Raw genomic sequence first — 21,732 nt, forward strand, 5'->3', positions numbered from 1 at the left:
TCTTTGCAAAACAATTTTTGAAACATTGAACTTAAAAAACCTTTGAAACATGATTTTTGAAACACGGAACTCGACAAACTTTTCTACACAATTTTTGAAACACTGAACTTAACCAAATTTGAAACAAAATTTGTGAAACACTGAACACTACAAACTTTGCAACATAATTTTCAAAACACTGAACAAAGTTTGCAACTCAATTTTTCGAAACACTGAACTTAGAAAAAGCTCTGCAACACAATATAAAAAAGTCTGCAACACAATTTTTGTAACACTGAATTTAACATACTTTGTAACAATTTTTGATACACTGAACTTGACAGACTTTTATTTACAACAGTGTTTTTGAAACACGAAACTAAACAAATTTTGGAACACAATAGACAACAACAAACCTCTTCTGCCACCTTTGCAGGTCTCTTGATAACATCCTTCAGTAGAGACTTGCTCTTGGCGAAACCTGGTAAGAAGGCCGGTCGATCAGTTGGACTCCTGATGGCCCACACTGCTTCTCTGGCCCTTTTCTTGGGAAGAATCTCGTCAACTTCTTGAGAAGATTCACCTTCTGCCTTCTGATGAGACTTGTGAGCAGTTGCAACTTTCTCCGGTATAGACAGCCCGTTAGGTGCTTCCTCATCAAGAGTTCTTGAGCTTAGGTCATTTGGGGAACCTAAAGAATCCTCCAAGAAATTGCAGTCATTTTGCTCTTGCACCACTACTTCCTCGGGTTGGAATGAGCTAGTCCTTGAGACCAAGTTGTCTTGTCTCTCCCAAACAAATTGTTCTGATTCTGAGACTCTTCTCTTGGATTTGTCTCGATGTTCCGATATTCTCAATTCTTCATCTCCAAGGAACCAAGGAATTCCCGAAGGTTTGAGCGAAGAGTCGTGTTTTTCCGGAGATTTCTCCGGAACGTGCTGTATACTCGACTCCTTTTTACTTGTCGAAGTGCTAGCCTTTGCGTTCTGGCTTTTCAGTCGGTCGTCATGTCGACCTTTCTTTGTAGCGAGAGTTTGGAGAAAACACTCAAGTTCCGCCGGCGACATTCTTCTCTCAACCTGAGATGCGATATTTGCAACGACCTGATCTTTCTCTGAGGGTACCGCCATCTTAGATTTTGCGTTAGGCGTGGTTTCGTCGCTTTCGATGGAAAGTCTTCTCAATTTCCAGTCAGGAGTGTTAAACAAACACGACTTATCCTTCCCGCTGTCTGAAATCCCGCTGTCTTCTGATAAACAGAAGTCGTTTTGCGTTTGTTGTGTCGTCTCCCGTTCCGGAACAAGAGGTTGGTACAGCTTTGGTAGTTGGTCCCACGTTGTCATCAAAACTTTGGGGCTTCTCTGCTCCTTCTCTGATTGGCTGAAATCGAACGGCGTCAGCAGATGATTGGTTGTTGTTGCTGCGTCCTGATTCGGCGTGCTAGTCAGGTTGGGAAACTTGAAGGGCTCGAGCTTGGGCGAGTTCTGACAAATTTGCAACTGTAGATGAGAAGGTCTTGATAAGGGGCTATTGCAGGGAGTGGTTTCTGAACTGCTACTTCCACTATTACTCGAATGCTGCAGTCTTTTATGGTCCTCTCGTAACCCAGGTCTGATACCTTCACCAGACTGACTTCCAACAGAATTCTGCGAGCAACTGGCCGAGGTAGTGGGGGGAAAACTAGGAGTGTTTGGTTTCTCGTCTGGACTGTGTATTCTGGTTTCCCGGACACGTTCTGTCGGTTTGGGGGATTCCGGAACAGCCCTCTTTGTTGTGCTGTGTTCTGTGATGTCATGTTCACGTTGTTCTAGAACCGTACTGGCAGATTTAGGTTGTTTGAGGTGGTGTTCCAGGCTGCACCTGGGGTTGGGGATGCGCTCCTTCCTGGGTAAGTAGGCTACGGTGACCTTTAACCCTCGGGAGGGGGGCAGGCTCGGTACAGGGAAGTGGTGGATCTCTGGCTGTTCCAGGAACTGTGCGTTGTACCCCTCCCCCGGGGCACACACTCTGCAGAGAAACACAACACACTGTCAGGGACATGTTCTGAGGAGCACTATTTCTATTTCTTCTTACGGATTTCTTTTTCTTTTTATTTGAAGAAAATTAAATAAAAATTGACAAGGAAAGGAAATACCATTTTTCTTTTTTTTAAAGAAAACAAGAAGCCATAGGTGACAATTCTCCGTGAAGTATTATATATTGCAACAAAAAGAAGTAGCCATTGGCGACAATTCTCTGTGAAGTGTGATAAATCGAACAAAGAAAAATTGTTTAAACGCGCGTCGGCTCAGTCATCTTAAGACGCAACAACCAATCAGAGATCCGAAATGCCGACACGTGACGCGGGATTTGCATACAGTCTAAACAACGGGGAAGGGCGCGCGATGCCCGAAATATTTTTGCGTAAATATTCAGCGCCGTGTTTCAAGAGATTAATACCGGGAAACAAATTCTTTTCTTGTTTTGAACGCATTAACATGCATTTACGCTAATCTAGTATGATTCAGGGTTACTTTTTTTTACCTGCCATGGCCAGATTATCTAAAGATGTGTGTATTGTGTGTACAATCTACAGAAAGAGAAATGTACATCAGGTCCGATCATCCGATTTTCACGTTTCGTTTTTTTGGACTCGGTTCATGAACGTATTTTGGTTTGGCTCCTGGAATGTGCGAAAAAAATGACTCCCGGGACTGTCTACAGGGAACACTCGCACATTCGCGGTGTATCAGGACAGCGCGACTGCACTGTGGCGCGACTGGTCGGCATTAGCGCAGTCCCTGTAATTAGTAACAGTTGCACATCAATTCGGCCGAAAGCATGATTGTGTAACACAGGCTACTTCTTCATATACCGGCTCATACTACACGACGCCTTTACAACTAGCAAATCATAAAATTACCCGATCTACTAGACTAAGTACTGTATGTGCGGTTTACCAGCCCCAGACCACATCCGACCACGAGGTAGAACACATTGATGGGTTGCTCAAAAATATTGTCCATGTTTACAAAGAGCTGCTCCACTAACACTATGGAGCGGCCCAACCCAAAAATATTGGCCATGTGTCGTTGCTAGGACGACCGGCCAGTTGCTACGTGACTAAATACACGCCGCCACTAGGTCGCCACACCCGACCAGTTTGAAATCGATAGGATTACGTCATCGGTATTAACATTTCCTAATGTTGACCTCTGACCACCCCACATTTCCGCCCCATCAGCCCCGCCGCGACTTACTACCGGTGACATAAACGGACGACAACATTTCAACGACATGGGGATCAGGCCTCGAAATTAACTTTTTTCACTATTGTCCCAGAATTGTCCCGAACATAGATTTCAATTGTCCCGAACTGAATATGGACTGTCCCAGCCTGCTTTTCAGGAAATAAGTTGATGACAAAAATAAGAAAACAACAACTGAATTTATACAACTTGAAGTCCACTTTATTAGTAAATGTAGGGAAATACATGATAATATCATGGGCATGGCACCGTCCCTGATATTTGGAATCCCTGACTGGTCAAATTTAAATGTTTGTCAGAGTATTATATATTTATAGGCTGCCAGCAGTCTGCAGCAGGATGGATGGATCGCGTTCCCAAATGACGTGGATGGTCTTAGAATTTTCCAATTGCCCCAAAATTGTCCCGAAACGTAATTTGAATTGTCCCAAGCTGAAAATTTAGTGTCATTTGACACTGGGACAATGTTAATTTCGAGCCCTGGGGATGTTTCGAAAATAACCATTTACTCCAATATCAAAACAGCTACGGTAAAAATAAAAAGACGTGCATCATCCCGGACATAATGCAACACCACATGCGAAATTACACAAAAATGCGACGTACGGAAGAATGCGTTTTGGCTGCGAACATCTTCCAAAAAACTTGGCATCTCTTAACCATGGGCAAAAACATCTGGAACCACTTATAAAAACCACCCCGTATCTGCATGAACTTTTTACCCCCCCCACCTGCTATTCCAAACAACGCGTTTTTCTGGACCATTCCAATTCGCCTCGTAATTGTAGGGGTGCGTCTGCGATATTACATTGACCGCGAAAGCAGCAACGGCAAAAATACACATTCGTGCATCAACACGGGCATGCCCGCAGACGGCGTATAAAATTGCGTGCCGATTACACAAAGAGAACCCAGTGTTTTGACTGCGAACATGAAAAATCAGCCGATTACAACACTCCGTCCGGAGGTCCTGACCTCCTTCACGGAGTAATTAAATATAAATTGACAAGGAAAGGAAATACAATTTCTTAGATTATGTTTCAGCATCATAAGCTATTAGCAGTTAATTTTCAATGCACCCTATTGTACTAAATGATAATAACTGGGTTAAAGTGCAGAGTAATGTATTGTGGATAATATGTCAAAGTTGAGGGAACCTATATAAGATGTAAGCAAAACACACCTAAAATATCTTGTATTGTCTTATTATGGAATGAACAATAATTCACAGTTTAGGAGCCCCAGGTTAGAACTTGTGAATGTGCAGTGAACTGGCTTAGCACGTCGGCAGAACGTACTGCACCTGCGCGAAACCCGTAGTGTAATTATACATAGCACTTCGGTAGAACGTCTCATATAAGGTCGTATTCACGCATATAAGGTTAACATCTCGTCTGTAGTTTCCAAATGTTATGTTGGAAAAGATATCCTCTGCAACAGGCAAAATTCCAAAGCAACGTTGACCAAAAATCCACCGAAAAGCGTGAAAATGTAGGGTTCTGCGCAGGCGCAGTACGTTCTGCCGACGTGCTAACTGGCTTATACAATAGTACAAAACAAAAGGATAGTACTTGTGAGGACTGACCTGTACAGCACATTTTTGGGTGCCTGTCCATGTGTCTGACTGAGCCAGGCACTCAGCTGGGAGAAGTGGATGTACGATCGTACCGCCTGGAGTAAGGTGCGCGGGGTGTCCCGACCGCCACACGGACTACAGAAACACAGAATACAGACATGTGAACACACACACATCCAACTGTAACAGTGCGCTACTGACCCGGCCAAGGAGTCTAGACCTTTTAGCGGACTGGTTAGAGTGTCAGATTTTGAAGCTGGTGCTCGGGAGGTCGTGGGTTTGAACCCCGGCCCGGGACCAGCAGGGTTTTTATCTGTTTTTACTCGCTCCTCCTGTTTCTTACACAACAGTCAACAGAATGTCATACATACATGCATATGTATATCCAAATGTGGACTGTGGTATCTTACTGCTATCCTATTGTAGTTCCAGTTCTCTCTAGCCTGGGAGCCATCATGCCGTGGTAGCCAGTGACATTACGAAGCCAGCAGAAACTACGAAGGATGGCTCCCAGGCTAAATTAGACTATATGACATATTGTATTATATTGTTCTTTCTGTTTCCCTTACAAAAGTCTGTCACTTGTGCATTAGCATAATTATGCACCAATCAACAGGATAGAAATGTTTCTAATTCTCCTGATGTAACATCTGTGTCCATAATATCACCAGGGTCCATAATATCGCCACCTTGAGAAATAGTGTGCTTTAAGATATTTTTACTGCAACATACTTTTGGTATGCACTCCTGCACACCTCAAATGTACATACCTTGGGTATGTTGCAGTAAAAATATCTTTAAGCACACTGTTTCTCAAGGTGGCGATATTATGGACCCTGGTGATATTATGGACACAGATGTTAGTATAAAGTAGAGTGGATTCATTCCTCAAGCTAACCGACATCTCACACATGACACCTGGAGCTGCATAGTGCCCGTTTAGAACTTTTATTCAGCCTGTCACACGACCAGTTTTGCCTGTGTGGCTTCTTCAAGTGTACAGAGGCTAATGACACAAGTGCATGAAGTTCTCACTTTTATACCTTTCCAGTGCATAGTGCCCTCAGGTCAGTTACATGGCGTTCAGATCGCCCTGACATGTTGCTGAGTTCGTTCTGACCTTGGTTGACCTTCTACAATTCTCCTGAAGATGTAGTCAGGCTTATAACTGTACACAACTTACCGTTTCGCCACCATGTGTATCGTCCACTGCTCCAGCAAGATGGCGGACTGCGGGTAGGAGCTCGCAAGCGTTTCCACGTCTGCCGCCATCTCCTCGTAACAGCACTGCGGGCACAGAAGCACCTCCACCGACATGGGGATGTCATTCCTCCACAGCAGGAACATCTGAGACTTCAGCTGCATTGCCTTCACACACTGGGGGCGGGAGGGGGGCAAGGTCGATCAAGGTCGTGATTAAACAAAGGAATGATTTTAACCTTTATTTTAGTGTGCTAAGGTAGGGCTAAGGTAGCCCTGGGTACCATCCGGATTTTCGCTATGCAACGCTCGAAAAAATCACTTTTTCGAGCGTTGCGTAGCGAAAATCCGGATGGTACCCAGGCTATAGGGCTAAGGCATTTGCAACAGAAATTGTATTGGTTATCAATCAAAGTCATACTAGCTCAAATGGCAATGCCAATCAACAATCACCGCCAAAGGCTACATGTTATCTTGGCAATACCATTCAATCCTCCACTGTTTTATCATAATCTGCCACACTCACAAACACAGTATCAGCAGGAACTATATACACTGGCTCAGGATCAAATTACGGAGCAGGAAAAGGATGGGTTCCTATCCTGATTAAGGTTTCCCTCAGTCAGTAAGGTTTTGTGCTAAAACCAAACACTCCAGACTGATCATTACAAAATGCACATCCGGGTATGGAAGTATTGTTACCTCCGGGGGAGGAGACATCCTTCCACGGAAGGGTTTTGTGAGAGATGTAGATTTTCACGTTCGCAGCTGTTTCTCGCGTTTGGGTGGACGGATTTTTTTGGGACTCTGTATATATTTTGCTATTGTGCTGACGATGATGCACGTTCTTTTGTTTTTATTGTATATGTGTTTTCGGGCGTGAAAATGGTGTCTTTTGGTGGCCCCAGAACACCCCTTTGAGCGTAAAAGTGGTCCCGACCGTTGACCTTTGGCGTTTATTAGGCATTGTCGGTCTCGTCCATGAAGGTGACCCCTCGCACAGAGGGGTGTCCGGTCTCGATAAATTCTGTTTAAAACCCTAGTCCTGCGACGCGCAACCAACATATGAAAATATACAATAAAAAGCCCGGCGGTATAAAATCTCAGATTTTACTTGTTTTGGATGTTTGTGTGTGGCTGTTAGTTACCTTTGAGTCAGTTTCGCCGCACATGTGTGCGGCTGACCCCGCGGGTGGCGGGCAGTGTTTCCCTTCCGTGCGACCCTTCAGCGAGGGTTCGGGCACTCTTCCGTCGGTCACCAACATTCCGATGTCTACAAACAACTCGTACGGGTCCACCTCCTCTTCCTCCATCTCACTGCTATCAAGACCTGCAGAAACACAACACAGAGAAAAACACGTCAAAAACGAGATATCAAAACTGGAAGTTGCGCTGCCAAGGGAAGCCACTAGGAGGCCTAAAATGTAAGCATTTCCAGTTTTTGTCACACCCTACCAACACACCAAGTATCAAGACCTCACAAAACAAAACACAGAGAAAAAAACGTCAAAAACGAGATACCAAAACCTGAAGTTCTGCTGCAGTACCAAGGGAAGCCACTAGGAGGCCCAAAATGTAAGCATATCCGGTTTTTGTCACACCCTACCAACACACCAAGTATGAAACCAATTCATCCAGCCGTTCTTATGTTATCTTATAAAAAAGTTCTGCTGCAGTACCAAGGGAAGCCACTAGGAGGCCCAAAATGTAAGCATTTCCAGTTTTTGTCACACCCTACCAACACACCAAGTATGAAACCAATCCATCCAGCCGTTCTTGAGTTACCTTATAAAAAAAGTTCTGCTGCAGTACCAAGGGAAGCCACTAGGACTAGGAGGCCCAAAATGTAAGCATTTCCAGTTTTTTACATACCCCACCAACCCACCAAGTATGAAATCAATCCATCCAGCCGTTCTTGAGTTATGTTGACAACAGACAAACACAACTGAAAATATAACCTCCATGAAATGATGCTACAAGACTTTTTCCCGCATACATGTACCTACACTACTGGTGCAGGTAACACTGAAAATCAACTTTAACCTGATCCACTCCAAATTTATTTATGGATCATAATAAAATTACCGTTCAGATTTACTGTTTTCACAGGACGTCAGGTGGTAGCAGCCAATGCAACAAATAAAAGACTACATACACCTATGTAATATATAAACCCAGTATGGACCAGTGAAGGTTAGGTTCAGATATTTAACATCACAAATACTAGCACAGAATACAGAATCTACGCTAAAGGTCTTATGGTTTGAATCCCAATGATGTACCCTTGGGAAAGACATGTATCAAACATTGTTTAATACACCTATTTTCTCACTTGACTCAGGTGAAAATGAGTACCTTGCTTTAGCTAGGGACATCCCCTTGGATTGCAGTCATAATGGCAAATGTTCCATGCTTGAGACTTAGTCTTAGCAACATTAAAGATCCTACTGCACTTATTGGAAAGAGTAGGGGTCCTTTAGGCTTTTATTATAATCCACTTCGGAGTGGATCAAACCGGTCTCACCCAGTTGTGCTTAATCGTAGCCAGGCCTTTTTAGCATAGTTTGACTCCCTATACTATAATTTTGACCCCTATGCTGTCTTTCAACTAGCATAGAGGTGTTTTGGGAGGGAGAACCTTCAAAAACCTTGCAAAAAATTAAAATATAACTTTAAAATGAAGCTTAATATAATAGCAAAGGGAAAACCTTAACTTAAAATCTTTTCTCAAGATTTAACAAGAAATAGTGTCTCAGGGGGTTATGAGTTTCAAAATATTTTGGCTCAATGTGCCACGAAAGTTACTCTTCTGTACCTTCATGTACCTCCGATGAGCTATGAAAAAATCCTGGCTAGAACACTGTGTACAAAACGGCACAAAAACAACCTTTACCTACGTACTACCTGTAACCTACCACACACGTGTGCCCTTCAGTAGTATAACACAATGAACAAAGGGCAGGTTGGACAGATTTGCATCACTTAAGCACAGACACTATGATCACCCTCCAGCCATGTTAGTGAGTCATACCTAGTAATGTTAGGTTGCCGTTATGTCTGTAGCAACTGAAACTAAGAACACTTCAAATGTCAGCCAACTAGGCTTTTGAGCATTTCTTTCATTACAATTTAGTTCAACAGAATTATTTGAGGCATAATATTTTTTAGTATACATGTTATATCTCTATTGATGCTGGTTCAGTAGAATTTGAAACTCACTTTTAGACTTAGAGGTTGCTGGACAATTTGGCAGTGAAAATGCCTTGAACTTTAGAGAAAAACCTTGGTAGTATACATGTCTGGTCTCCTTCAATAATGGCCGGGCTGACTGCTATAATTATAATAATAACTTACAATACATGGTATATCATGTACATACATTGTACTATAATTCCTGATTTTTTCACTGTACTGTTATGTTCACTGTTTTCACTGTCACTTCTGTACCGTGAACTTATCAATCTTTATAGTTAACAAATAATTCCTGGACTTTCTTTTTCCTGCACCTGTCGCCACCATGAATATATAGTTCCATGAGCATGTCCATTTTTCTCAGACCATGAACTTTTGCTACCGTGAACATTAAGTGAATTACAGTATGTACGTAACAATACTAGTAATTAAAATGGATACAAATCTATATTCAATTTACAGATAATGATTCAACATTGTTAACACATTATGATTAACACAGCAATATTACCAACTAACCTGTTCTTGAAGAACTGCCATGAGTGGTTCACAAGATGTAGAAACAGACTGATTTTAGTGCACATGTACTTGTACTAGACCAGACGACAGTTCAGTGATATAGACTGGTAAGCTTCCTGTTAGTTGTAATAGTCATGGGGAACATGTAGTCAAGTCATTTCACATTTCTGACTCAGTGTTTTCCTTGTAATTGTATGACTCATGCCTGCGTTGATTCCCCTTAAAGGGGGGGGGGGGTTGTGCCTGAGAGATGTCTGTTTGAACAAAGAAGCTTAAGACTTTAGTATACAAACACGTTTCATAAGAATGTCAGCTGTCAAAACTTGCAGCCCAGGGGTCCAAGAAAATCTGAATGTTATTGGAAAAATTATCTTAGGGACGAGCAAAAAGTCAGGTTACTGTACACGAGGCTACTCTACGCAGTGGATTAGGATATACATGTACATGTACTAGTACATGTATGTACGTGGTCACAATATATATACAAAGTCTAAAAGGCGTATATTCACGGTCAGATGTTATACAGCTACATTTCCAAGAAAGACTAAGAAAGGATTTTTACGTAACCATTTCCCTGTACCCTATAAATATGTAATACATGATGTACAGTCCTCCAAATTGGCTATTCCTTGAAATAGAATGCAGTAATTGGTCAATTTCGCCAAATTATCGTGTAGTAATCTTAGACCTGCGGGCATTGATTTTATAACTCAAGTTAGTTTTTTTCTGGCTAAGCAAGAGATGGTTATTTAGATAGATTATAGATAGATGAAATATAAAAGAAATTAACACGGCGGTCGGTTGCTAGGCTAAAAGTCGCATTACTAGGGAGGTATCGGGTTACAGAACGTGTTCGAACGTGGCCGCGCGGGAGTCCCAGGCCGGCCCGGGGGCAACGGGTAAAATTTGAAAATAAACAAAAGTAATTGGAGAGTAAATACTCGTCAAAATAAAATGTAATAAGTGATTTTGTTTACCTCAAATGTTATTGTTGCACTGCCTTTGCTCCACTTTGTGTACATTTGCTTCCAAATGAGATCAATTTCGGATTTCAAAAAGGGTTCACGAGAACCAAACAACTGATTTTAAGAGGCCCCGAAAATTAAAAATAAGGTTAGATTTTTGGATTTTTAGAAATATTACAGTAAATTTAAACTTTCTGTCTTAGGATTTTTTAATTTTTTAACTAAAACTCGACTTACAGTCAAAAGAAGAGCTAAAAACGCAGTGTTTTAACTTTAAATACCGATAATTCATAATCGCGGCCATATTTCAAAAATCCCTAAGACAGAAATCTGCGGAAATCGTTGCTCTTCCAAACAAGCCCTCAATGAGGTAATTTGAGCGATTTTTGGGAATGGTTAAAATACCATGTTTGCACGCGTGCTATGACACTTGGATATGGGGACCTGGATTTTATAACAGCGTATACAAGAATTCTGACCTTCAAGGTCACCCACGATGACGGCAGTAGCTTCGTTACATGTTACATATCCACAATAAAATCACGGCATAGATGTAATGTTTTGAAAACGGTTCATATTTGTGGAAAGGTGGATTTTTTCTGTTCCGTGGTTCCCAAGTAAAAAAGGGCTTGAAGTAGCCGGTTGTAGCGGCTTTACTGTAAATGACCGCGGGTAACCCCAGATCGAACGCCCGCTCTATTCGAATGACGTCATATCGAACAAGATTCGCGGGTTCGGGGGATTCGATCTCCATAGTAGCGGATTGGGACTTTTGGGCCCAAATCTGACCATCGTGTAATTGCAATTGTTTTTGAACAGTTTTTAGTATGATCCATGCTCTGAGTGGTGCAGGTAATTTTCTACATATTAACAACAAATTTAACCTGCAGTGCAGAAAAAAAGGATTATTTTCAGCAGCTGCTATATTAAGTACAATGTATAAGAGACAAATATATCAACTTGAAACAGCTGTTCAGCAATTAAAAAGACATACAATCCAGACAGGACTGGCCATGATAGCAGATTAGGTACACTAGTGACCAGACTGGGACTAGAACCAGGGACAGTCTAATCCTGACCTCTCTAAATTAGCTAGCCACAGCTTGAATGTAATGGACTAGAACCAAGGACATTTGGGTCACGATGACTTCCCCTGGCTTGTCAGGGCTGCTGCAACTTGTCTCAGGCCTACCGAAAAAAATTTTGTGTTTCCTGACCGACCCTAGAAAAAAAAAACTGCCAACCCTAGCCCTTTTTGTAGATCCCTGCAAGGGACATACATGTAAATTTTTCAAGCTGACTAATTTTTTCTAGCTACATGATCTGAGTGATGAATTGTTGTACAATAACTTCCGACATTGACATTTGACATTGAAAATAGTGTCCTCATGCAAGTTTTTATTTGTTATTTATATATATTATATAAACTGTATTGTGAGAGTTGGATCACTAGAGATTGCCAAAGTTTAAGTTTAATTAAACAAAAAAAAAGAAAAAAAGAATAATCCCTACCTACCAACCCTAATTTTTTTTTCAGGACTGAAACAGGAAACAAAATATTTTTTTCCTAGGCCTTACCAGCCTTTAGCAACAATGGCTCAGCAAACCAACCTTTGACCTATCAGCTGTGGCAATGTACACAACTGATACATTTAAAAACCTTTAACACAATAAGGATACGTATCTTTAAAACATGTTGCGTAAAATGTAGCAAATGTCTAACAGACTTTACTGCCTGCACACTGTTATACTGTTATTACACTATTATAAAAATAATGCTTATGGAATAAGATTCTACATATTGAATTATTTACAAAATGTGCAAAAGGCTAGGTTTGTTTCCTGTCAATACAGTTTCCTTTGCATATACACAACTGAACAAATACAAAGATAGAATATACATGACGAAAAGACAGCTGCCACAATTTAATATAAACACACAATTTATGTTAATTCCTATTCAGAGGGAGGACTTTGCTAGTGTAACTAATAGATGATGAAAGTTGATTATTAACACAATATTGTAAGCACACTTATATCATACCCGGGCCGCGATAATGTTCGATAACGGGTTCCGGACCGTACTTTACGGTACGGCCCGGTCCGGAACCCGTTATCGAACGTTTCCATGGATTCCATAAAACGAATCGAACGCGTTTCGCCCTAACCGCGTGTGCCCCTTTCGAAAATTCGAATACAGAATCCGGACGTTGGAACTGATGTTGTTGCATTTGAGGGTTTAATGGCACCAACTTTTGGCTCATATTGTATGAAAGGTGCGTTTTCTTGGGTGGGTATGATATAAATAAAATACAACACGGTGTATTCCGCATCGCCCTCGGTCCCGGCCCTCCCGCGAGTCGATACCTCGGGCGATATGGAATACCCCGTGTTGTATTCTATATATATGCCTCAACCATTAAAACAAAATTTTGCCAGTCAAAATATCCACTGGAATAAGAGCAGGTACATTTCTGGTTTTATCAGTTGAAAAATACAGCCTAGATAGCACGACCAATAAGACAATTGACATATGATTAAAATACTTGCATGCATGCAGAGAAAAAAATCTACAATACAGCAATATGGTAGCCTTGCATCCAGCCTAGCTTGAACATGCAGCTATATATGGTAAGGTAAGGTAGCAAGTAAATGTCTGAATACCAGGCTAGCAAATCATGTACAATATACCGGAGTAGTATCTGAAAATACTGGATTATATGATTAGAAGAAATATTTATATACTGTTGTTTTTGCATCTGAACTTGATAAAGACTAAAAGACAATGAAGTTGACATTCTTACCATTCTGGTATATGTGGGGCCCAAGCTGTCACATTTAAATAACTTATTTCTTTGTTAAAACAGTCCGTTCTTACAACATTTCTGCAGAAATATTCCAAACAACAGCCTCGGGGGATGACTGCCGTGGCAGATTAAAAATTCACTAGTGCCTTGGGAACACTCCAGACTACACCCCTATATGGCAAACACAGTTGGTACGGCCTGCCCAGCAACAGGCCTGATTTGCATGCATGGAAGGGCTCCAATCCGGCAGGTGCCACGTCGGTTACAGGTAAGTCAACATCCACACGACCCAGGAATTCTGTTGACCTTCACAAACAACTCAAGGTCACGCTATTAAACTGCGCCCAAACGTGCACACGGTTTGCTTTAGAATCCGTCAATGGAACGTTCCACGAAAATTAAAGTGACTCCTATCCATATACATGTTCACACACACTGCCAACAAGGCCAATGTAGCTGTCAATCAAAGGAAAAACCTGGTCTTTAAATGGCCATAGCTCCGCCCCTTTGGAGAGGACTTGAGCCCAGGGGTCAGCCAATTTGCATATGAATACACCAGCTGTTTTAAGGGTAACACCACCCCAGACCTCCATGCCTTTGGTACCCAAACATAGGTAACAAAGCGAGAGGCTGGCAATACAGTTTGTGTTCATAGCAACACAGGTGTGAGGGTTCAATACAGGGGCTTCTAGCCTGCTAGGTCAGCAACAATTCAACATTCCCATGGTTAGAAAAAGGGATTTAAAACTTTCCAGCCATATTAAAGCCAATGATTCCAAAGCGATTTCAGAGCAGCAAAACTGGAAATATTCTGAATAAGGCAATCTTTATGATATTGACACATACTGCTTCACATTAGCACATTTCAATCAGTATTTCATACTTTAATACTGAAGAAGCAAGCCCTTTATTTTATGGGAGGTACCTTAAAAGTGAGCCAAGAGCCCTTCCAGTAGCTCTTAGCTCTTTCCGTCAGAATTTTAAAAAAAATTTCGGTCAATGTGGGTCAATATACATTGAGATAATGTGGTTTCAACTCAGTATGTAGATAAGTGACTAGAATATTGACTTTGAAAAATCAGGTTTCCAAGCCCTAAAAATTGCATTGGATGCCTTTAAAAAGAATTAAAGGATACATATTGAACCTGAATTTAAATGCATGAAAATTTTAAGGCCTATGACTGAATACTTATTTCTCATCCAACATCGCATAAGGTAGATAGGGCTCATACTTGTAGTTATATAGCCATTAGGCCACACCAATTTAATTTTTGGTTGACGGATTTTTCTAGAAAAATAATGGAGCGGGCGGGTGAAAAAAAATAGAAAAATAAAAACAGGCCTAGGCATCCTATTATGGCCCAAAATGGTACGACAGGAGCCATGAAGTCAACACACCAGACTGGTTCAAAATTTAAACAATGAATTTTGAACTTTTAATGATACTACTGCATTGAAAGATGGAATAACTGCAACAACTAGGATGAAAAGGATTGTTTTCAACTGTTCAGGGCAAAATATGAGCATTTTGCAGTTGATTCTGAATTTTTATTTTTATTTGCAAATCAGAAAAAAAATGAAGCGGGCGAATCCTTTAACCAAGAAATTAAATTGGTGTGGCCTTACATGCCCATATAGTCCATACATTACAACTTTGAAGTACAATTGTTGAGCAATAAAGTTTATTATATCGAAAGCTACATCTTTGGAATGCAAACATCAGATGTGCTCTTTATGATATGTATCGATGTAGCTACTGATACGTCGTGCAAAATACCTGGTTGCCCAGTTGCCCCGGGCAACCAAATTTTACTTGGGGCAACCTATTTTTGAACCTAGGTAGCCCAGTGTGCTACCTGAATTTTAAGAATGCCCCCCCCCCCAAAAAAAATCATGCCCACTTGGCTTGCACCACTGTAGCGGGCAGATGCTTTTTAATTTTAGGTATTAATGGCTATTACTACTAATTTACTAGTATCAGTTAACTAAAGGCTGTTAGAAATATTATTGTCAAAGGCTTATGTATGTAACAATTACATTACTTAATTTGAGGAAAGTAGTAACTTACAGGTGGAGCAACCTAAAATTCTGATGGGCAACCTAATTTTTGCAGTAGGTTGCCAACTGGGCAAGTGGTTCAAAAAAGTATTTTGTACAGTAATGTACAGTCTGATACTGTAAAACTATGAAACTATGAATTATTCAGCGTTTGCCTACAAGTCATAAACTACCATCTCCATCTTGGCAATAAATTGCAAGTGTTCCATCTAGTTTTACATAAAAGACAGAATTTCTTGGCTACAAAGACGACCACATTAAAATTTTATCGGTTAAAATCTACAGTGTGATGGTCAGCATATGTTCCATAGCCACATGGGATCAGTATAATAGGTCATATCGATTGATGCACATATGATATAGCGAGACCAGACAATACTTTTTGTTAGATCGATATTTTGGCCTTTACTGCTGCTATCTTATATATAAAGCTATATCTTAGCTGCATGAAGTTGAAATGGCCAGTGGCTCTATACACAATATATTTGGCAATCATGGTCAGAACTAGTGCTATGTACCTAAACCCACATTTAGGTTCAGGTCCAGATTCAAGTCCAGAGGTTTAGGTTCAGTTCCGGACTCGTAAGTCCAGACCTAAACCCATGGCATATACAAAATTGCATGTTGGTGCAACCTTGCAATGTGTAATGGGCGAAATTTTGGCCACATAACAATTGGAGGCTGACACTTGACAATGCCCGATGGCAATGTTTTCTTCATTTTGCAGCACAGATTTTGCAATCTATTGAAGGTTTTAGTTGTTTTGGAAAGAAAAGGTGTATGTGACATGTTTTTTTTAAATGAGTCCGGAATCAGTTCATGACTTTTTTTAGACTTTTTTTGGACTTGAACCTAAACATTTTTACAAGTCAGGAACTGGTCCAGCGAACTGGTACAGTACAGCACTTAAGACAGAACTGAACCTACAAATCAATGTACTGAACAGATAAAATCCTACTCTCTGATTCTGGAAGGTTTTAAATCTGGTGGCAGCTGTGCATAATTTGCTTCAAGGTTCTATATACCTTCTCCAGAAGTCAGGCAGTTGCTTGCTTGACCCTGAACTTATGGGGTGTTACTTTATCACAAAAACACACTCAAAATGGCACCTAACACTTCTGGTTTAGGACAGTTTCTTTTAAAGAGATCAACTCAGTCTTTCTTCCTAAAATTTACATAAAGTGGAAACAAGGGACATGGTTACATGTCACTAAGGCCACACCAATTTAATTTCTTGGTTAACGGACTTTTCTACAAAAATAATGGAGCGGGCGGGCGAAAAAAAAATTAAAATAAAAACAGGCCTAGACATCCTATTATGACCCAAAATTGTAAGATAGGAGCCATGAAGTCACATGTACACCAGGCTGGTTCAAAAGTTTGACAATTTTGAACTTTTAATGATACCACTGCATTAAAAGATGGAATGACTTTAACAAGAAGTATGAAAAGGACTGTTTTCAACTGTTCAGGGCAAAATAAGAGCATTTTGCAGTTGATTCTGAATTTTTATTTTTATTTGCAAATCAGAAAAAAATGAAGCGGCGAATCCGTTAACCAAGAAATTAAATTGGTGTGGCCTAACAGTAAAATGTGCATGTAAAAGTAGGCACAGATTTGTTCTATTTCATTTTCGAATCAAACTTTTGCAAGCCAAAAGGTAGAAAATAAATACAGGTACAACCTCTGATATAATATTGATAATCTAATTAAAAACAACTTACCTGGTCATTATGTCCAGCCATAATTTGTGCTCAAATCTACTGATGAAATAATCCAGCAAATTACTAATCAATAATCAACAGTTGTCATTTAAAACCCAGTGGCTGATGTCTAAAATGCACATGCTGTACAATTTGAAGAGTACAAAATGTCCTGAGCCTCAATATACATGTATGCATGTTAGTGAAGCTGAAACCTTGTCCCCAAACCAGTCAAGGATAAAGTTAGCAACATGACCTTAATTCAGTGACACAGACGTACCTGGTTTCATCTTTTGGTAGACAGGTGACTGTGCTGATTAGTGCTGTTTAGGTTCAAATCCAAAAAATCTCAAAGTCAAAGAACCGATTCCAGACTTATTAAAAAAAAAAAAACATGTCATTACCCCCTTTTCTTTCCAAACCACCTAAAACCTTCCATAGATTGAAAAATCTGTGCTGCAAAATGAAGAAAACATTGCCATCGGGCATCATTGAGTGTGCCTCCATGTTGTGTGGCCACAGTTTTGCCCAAACAACATTGCAAGGTTGCCAACATGCAATTTTGTATATGCCATGGGTTTAGGTCCGGAACTGAAGCTAAACCTCTGGACTTAATCCGGACCTGAACCTAAATGTGGGTTTAAGGTACACAGCACTACTGTCAGGGTACTCTCCAATTGCAAGCAGTTTGGGTTTTGGCTTATAACATACAAGTAAAATAACCCAAAACCCAAACCTCTGCTTGGAGAGAATATGATATCAATATTACAAGACCCCACAGGCTGAAAACAGGGAACATAATTGGGGGTACTGATGACAAGTTGGAAATAGATAATCCATCATGTTATAAATAGGCTGGTACATTGTAACTGCCTTATTATGGGACTTATATGTCCTCAAAATATGCACCACAGGAATATCATCTGCACATATGGACAGTGTTACTTCTCTTACAGTTACGATCGGATAGAAACCACATGACTTGTACAGTTGTTGTTGTTATCCTTGTTAATGTCTAATATCTCACTAGACGTGGTCTCTTGGTGCTGGTTGGCGCATGGTTCAGATTGGTACTTTTGTTATAATATATAACTATGGAATATGACAATTACTGTAAATCATGAAATGTTGATGGTGGTCTTATTTTCACGGCAACCTCTCTAGAAAAGTCATTACAAATTTGTGTTACAGTTAAGGGAATTATTTACAGAGTAATGTTTGGAGTTCTTCTCTAGGATTTGAAAGGACAATATATCCGACAATGTCCACTTTTTAACCACCTAACAACAATAAAAATGGCCACCCTACTACTAGTACTAGCCCTCCCAAAGGTCGTTACTCTGAAGGTCGTTGTTCGGCTGCACAAAGCTGCTTATTCAGTCATTATGGACAGCGTTAAAGGCCGACTGAATGCTCAGTCAGCTGATGTGTTGTCACATAGCCACAACAACCACAGGAGGGTCAGAGGTCATATGTGGTGACTGAACCTTCCCTTCTTGAATTACCTGCACCTATATGTATTCTTGTGAGAGATGAATAAAGCTAAATACATTGGCTGATGATACCTAATACTAGTAACTTACTGAGAATGATGACATACAATACTAGTCAATAGCAGCTACTGTATTTCTCAGTTGTCTGGTATAGGAGTTACATGTAGTATAGGAGTATCCTGGGCTGAAAAAGCCACGTCCTGCATATGCGCTTCACCAGTCACCGATCAACAGGGTTCGAAATTCATTTTTGGGAATAGGTGCACCCAATCTGTAAAATTGGGTGTACAAAAATGTTTTTGGGTGCACCATATAATATCAAATAAGTAGAATGTCAGAAAAAACTAATTATGTTTCATTTCTACGGAAAAGTACAATACATGTACAGCAATAACTTTATTATTTTTCTGACACTGCTAAGAATATGCTGTATACTACTATACATTCAACATCTTTACATACATAAACCAAAGAAAATATTTGGGTGCACTGCTGCACCCATAGAAAAAAAACTGGGTGCACAGCTCCAAATTTGGGTGCAATAAGGTGCACATGCACCCAGTATTTCAAGCCCTGACTGGGGTTATATACTATAAATATAGCAGCTATGCCAGGTGCAAATGTATTTCTGATGTATACCTGCTATCTCTACATATTAGGCCTTACAAACTACAGACCAGCTATATGAAATACTGCCTCCCCATTTGGGTTGTTTTAGTTCCATGTAGGGTTGGGGGAATACCAAGAAGTATCAAATTTAAAACTGCCTAGTGCAATGCTCTGTGTGACCAAGATAGAACACCCCAAGCTATTTCAGTCTAGTATCTTCTTGCCAGCCATGTTTGTTCAGAAACACAAATATTTTACAGCCAAAAGGTATCTAAAAAGAAAATTTGAACTTAAATTTTAAAAACATTTTCCCATGTAAAATAATGCTTAGTTTTTGTCAGCTGTATTTTGATTTAAGTATGATATATCTTAAGTTATAGAAGTATGATAGTTCTATCAGTTGAATAATTTAATAAGATACTCAGTAATAATACTAATATATACTGCCAAATCAATGTACAATTGTAATACTGTAAAAGCTTTACTTTCTTGATGGTTTGACACTGTAAAACCATCAAGAAATTAAAGTAAAGCCTTTACAGCATTGCCTGTTTTGTACTTGTAGTGTTTTAAATTCTGTACTACAGTTTAATACTGGAGTAATACATTGAAAACAAATATTGGTGGTGTGCTAAATTTATAGCTGTGGTATTAAGGTCACTACAAAAACCTTAAAATAAAACCAACGCAAACATTTTAAGATTTACGGTATTAAGCTAGATCCTTATTTGGGTGTGGTACATGACACTCAAGGGTCAACCCAAGTGGGTTGAGATATGCAAATATATGTAAAGAAAAGCAGCTGTTTTGAGTTGTCTACAAGTATGCAGATGTAACATTACCCACACGACAAATGTATGTACATATATAACGTTAACAAAATAAATACCTGTTCAATCACTAGTAAGAAGTGTAGTAGTGAAATGCTACTTGAATTTTGAAACGTCTGACAGTTTTCAACATACAGGGGTCAAAATTCATTTTTGGGAATAGGTACACTGGTGCACCCAACCTAAAAAATTGGGTGCAAAAAAATTTCTGTGGGTGCACCATATACAATAAGTAGAATATCAGCGAAAACTAACTATGTTTCATTTCAAAAGAAAGGTACTACAAAAATGATTTTACTATCTTTCTGACACTTGGATGTTAAGAATATGCTGAATACTAGTACTACTCTACATTTAACATCTTGACATACGTAAACCTACAAAAAATATTTGGGTGCACCAGTGCACCCACAGAAAAAAATTGGGTGCACAGCTCCAAATTTGGGTGCACAAATGTGCACACGCACCCTGTATTTTGAGCCCTGACATCTATCCAGCTACTTTGACTTTTGAACTTACTTGTTTTCTTGTGTAGCTCAATAGTCCAAGAGGTCTTACTAGACTTCATTGATGTAATGCTATGTACATGTAAATATTAAGGAATACTGGAAGAGCCATGGGAATTTGGAACTGAACACCTCTGGAATGCTGAGTGAGATTGAGAGAGGAGCAATTCCCAGGGGAATTTTGTGGTTATGCACCATATATTTTCCATTTTTAGTACATCTGCACTGCTGTGAAAATGATTACACCACAAATTCCTATGGAATCATCAAATATACATACGTCTACATGAATTCGAGACCAAACAGATGTACAAACTGCAAACATTTGCTGTCCATAATAAATTTCCTTAGAGTTGGATGTAACTAACTCAAAATGTAAGACAATATTAGCAACAACAAAAATACACTATAAATTTACTATAGTAATGGCTTAATGTTGCCCAACTCTAGATATTTATATACCTGTGTGTATCACTGTATGTGAAAATATATCTGCATGCCATCAATATATGCCCTTCAAAAGGCCTTGTCCTGATCCAAGTTTATTGATCGCTCGATCGCAAGCGTTGCATTTTTCATAGCCATTCGTAAAAGCTCTTTGCATTTATATAAAGCACTTTGCAGCGTGTCACACTGGCATAACGTTAAATATCGGCCATAAAACAGATCTATACTGTAATTTGTTTAATCATGGAGGTCTTTAATGTTAATGGCAACAATTTTTGCATTTCATAAAGACGTTAACAGTGTGTTAATCTGTAACGTTAATAGTTGTGATTATCATATTCTATTCTTTTAACAAGCATAGAATACAGAAATATACAAACTATTTTTATATACAAAAGAATATTTGTTACCTCGTTGCAAATATTAATATTTTTCCCGAGATAAATTTGAATACTCGGATATCATATGGGACTATGGCAACAGCTACATGTAGTACGTCATTAAGTGTATTACATTTCAAAGATCCCACCGCGATCTGTTGTGATCAAGATCACTTTCAGATCTCCAACCATCCATATCAAATGACTCATCTACCCCCCC

The 21,732-nt window shown here is 39.8% G+C and overlaps 1 protein-coding gene across 1 annotated transcript in view; it reads right to left on the minus strand.

The window, feature by feature from the left end:
* The window catches only part of LOC109485619 (protein FAM214A-like), a 29,543-nt gene that overhangs the window by 7,027 nt on the left and 784 nt on the right, over positions 1-21,732 (minus strand). Inside the window, exons 2-5 of the mRNA XM_019789307.1 lie at positions 7,152-7,333; positions 5,987-6,180; positions 4,813-4,938; positions 396-1,986 (exon numbers count right to left, since the gene is read on the minus strand). Coding sequence (XP_019644866.1) covers positions 396-1,986; positions 4,813-4,938; positions 5,987-6,180; positions 7,152-7,333 — 2,093 coding nt within the window. The remainder of the gene's footprint in view (positions 1-395; positions 1,987-4,812; positions 4,939-5,986; positions 6,181-7,151; positions 7,334-21,732) is intronic.

The sequence above is a fragment of the Branchiostoma belcheri genome, unplaced genomic scaffold (assembly GCF_001625305.1).
Source record: "Branchiostoma belcheri isolate BF01 breed outbred unplaced genomic scaffold, Haploidv18h27 scaffold77, whole genome shotgun sequence".
Classification (NCBI taxonomy): Eukaryota; Metazoa; Chordata; class Leptocardii; order Amphioxiformes; family Branchiostomatidae; genus Branchiostoma; species Branchiostoma belcheri.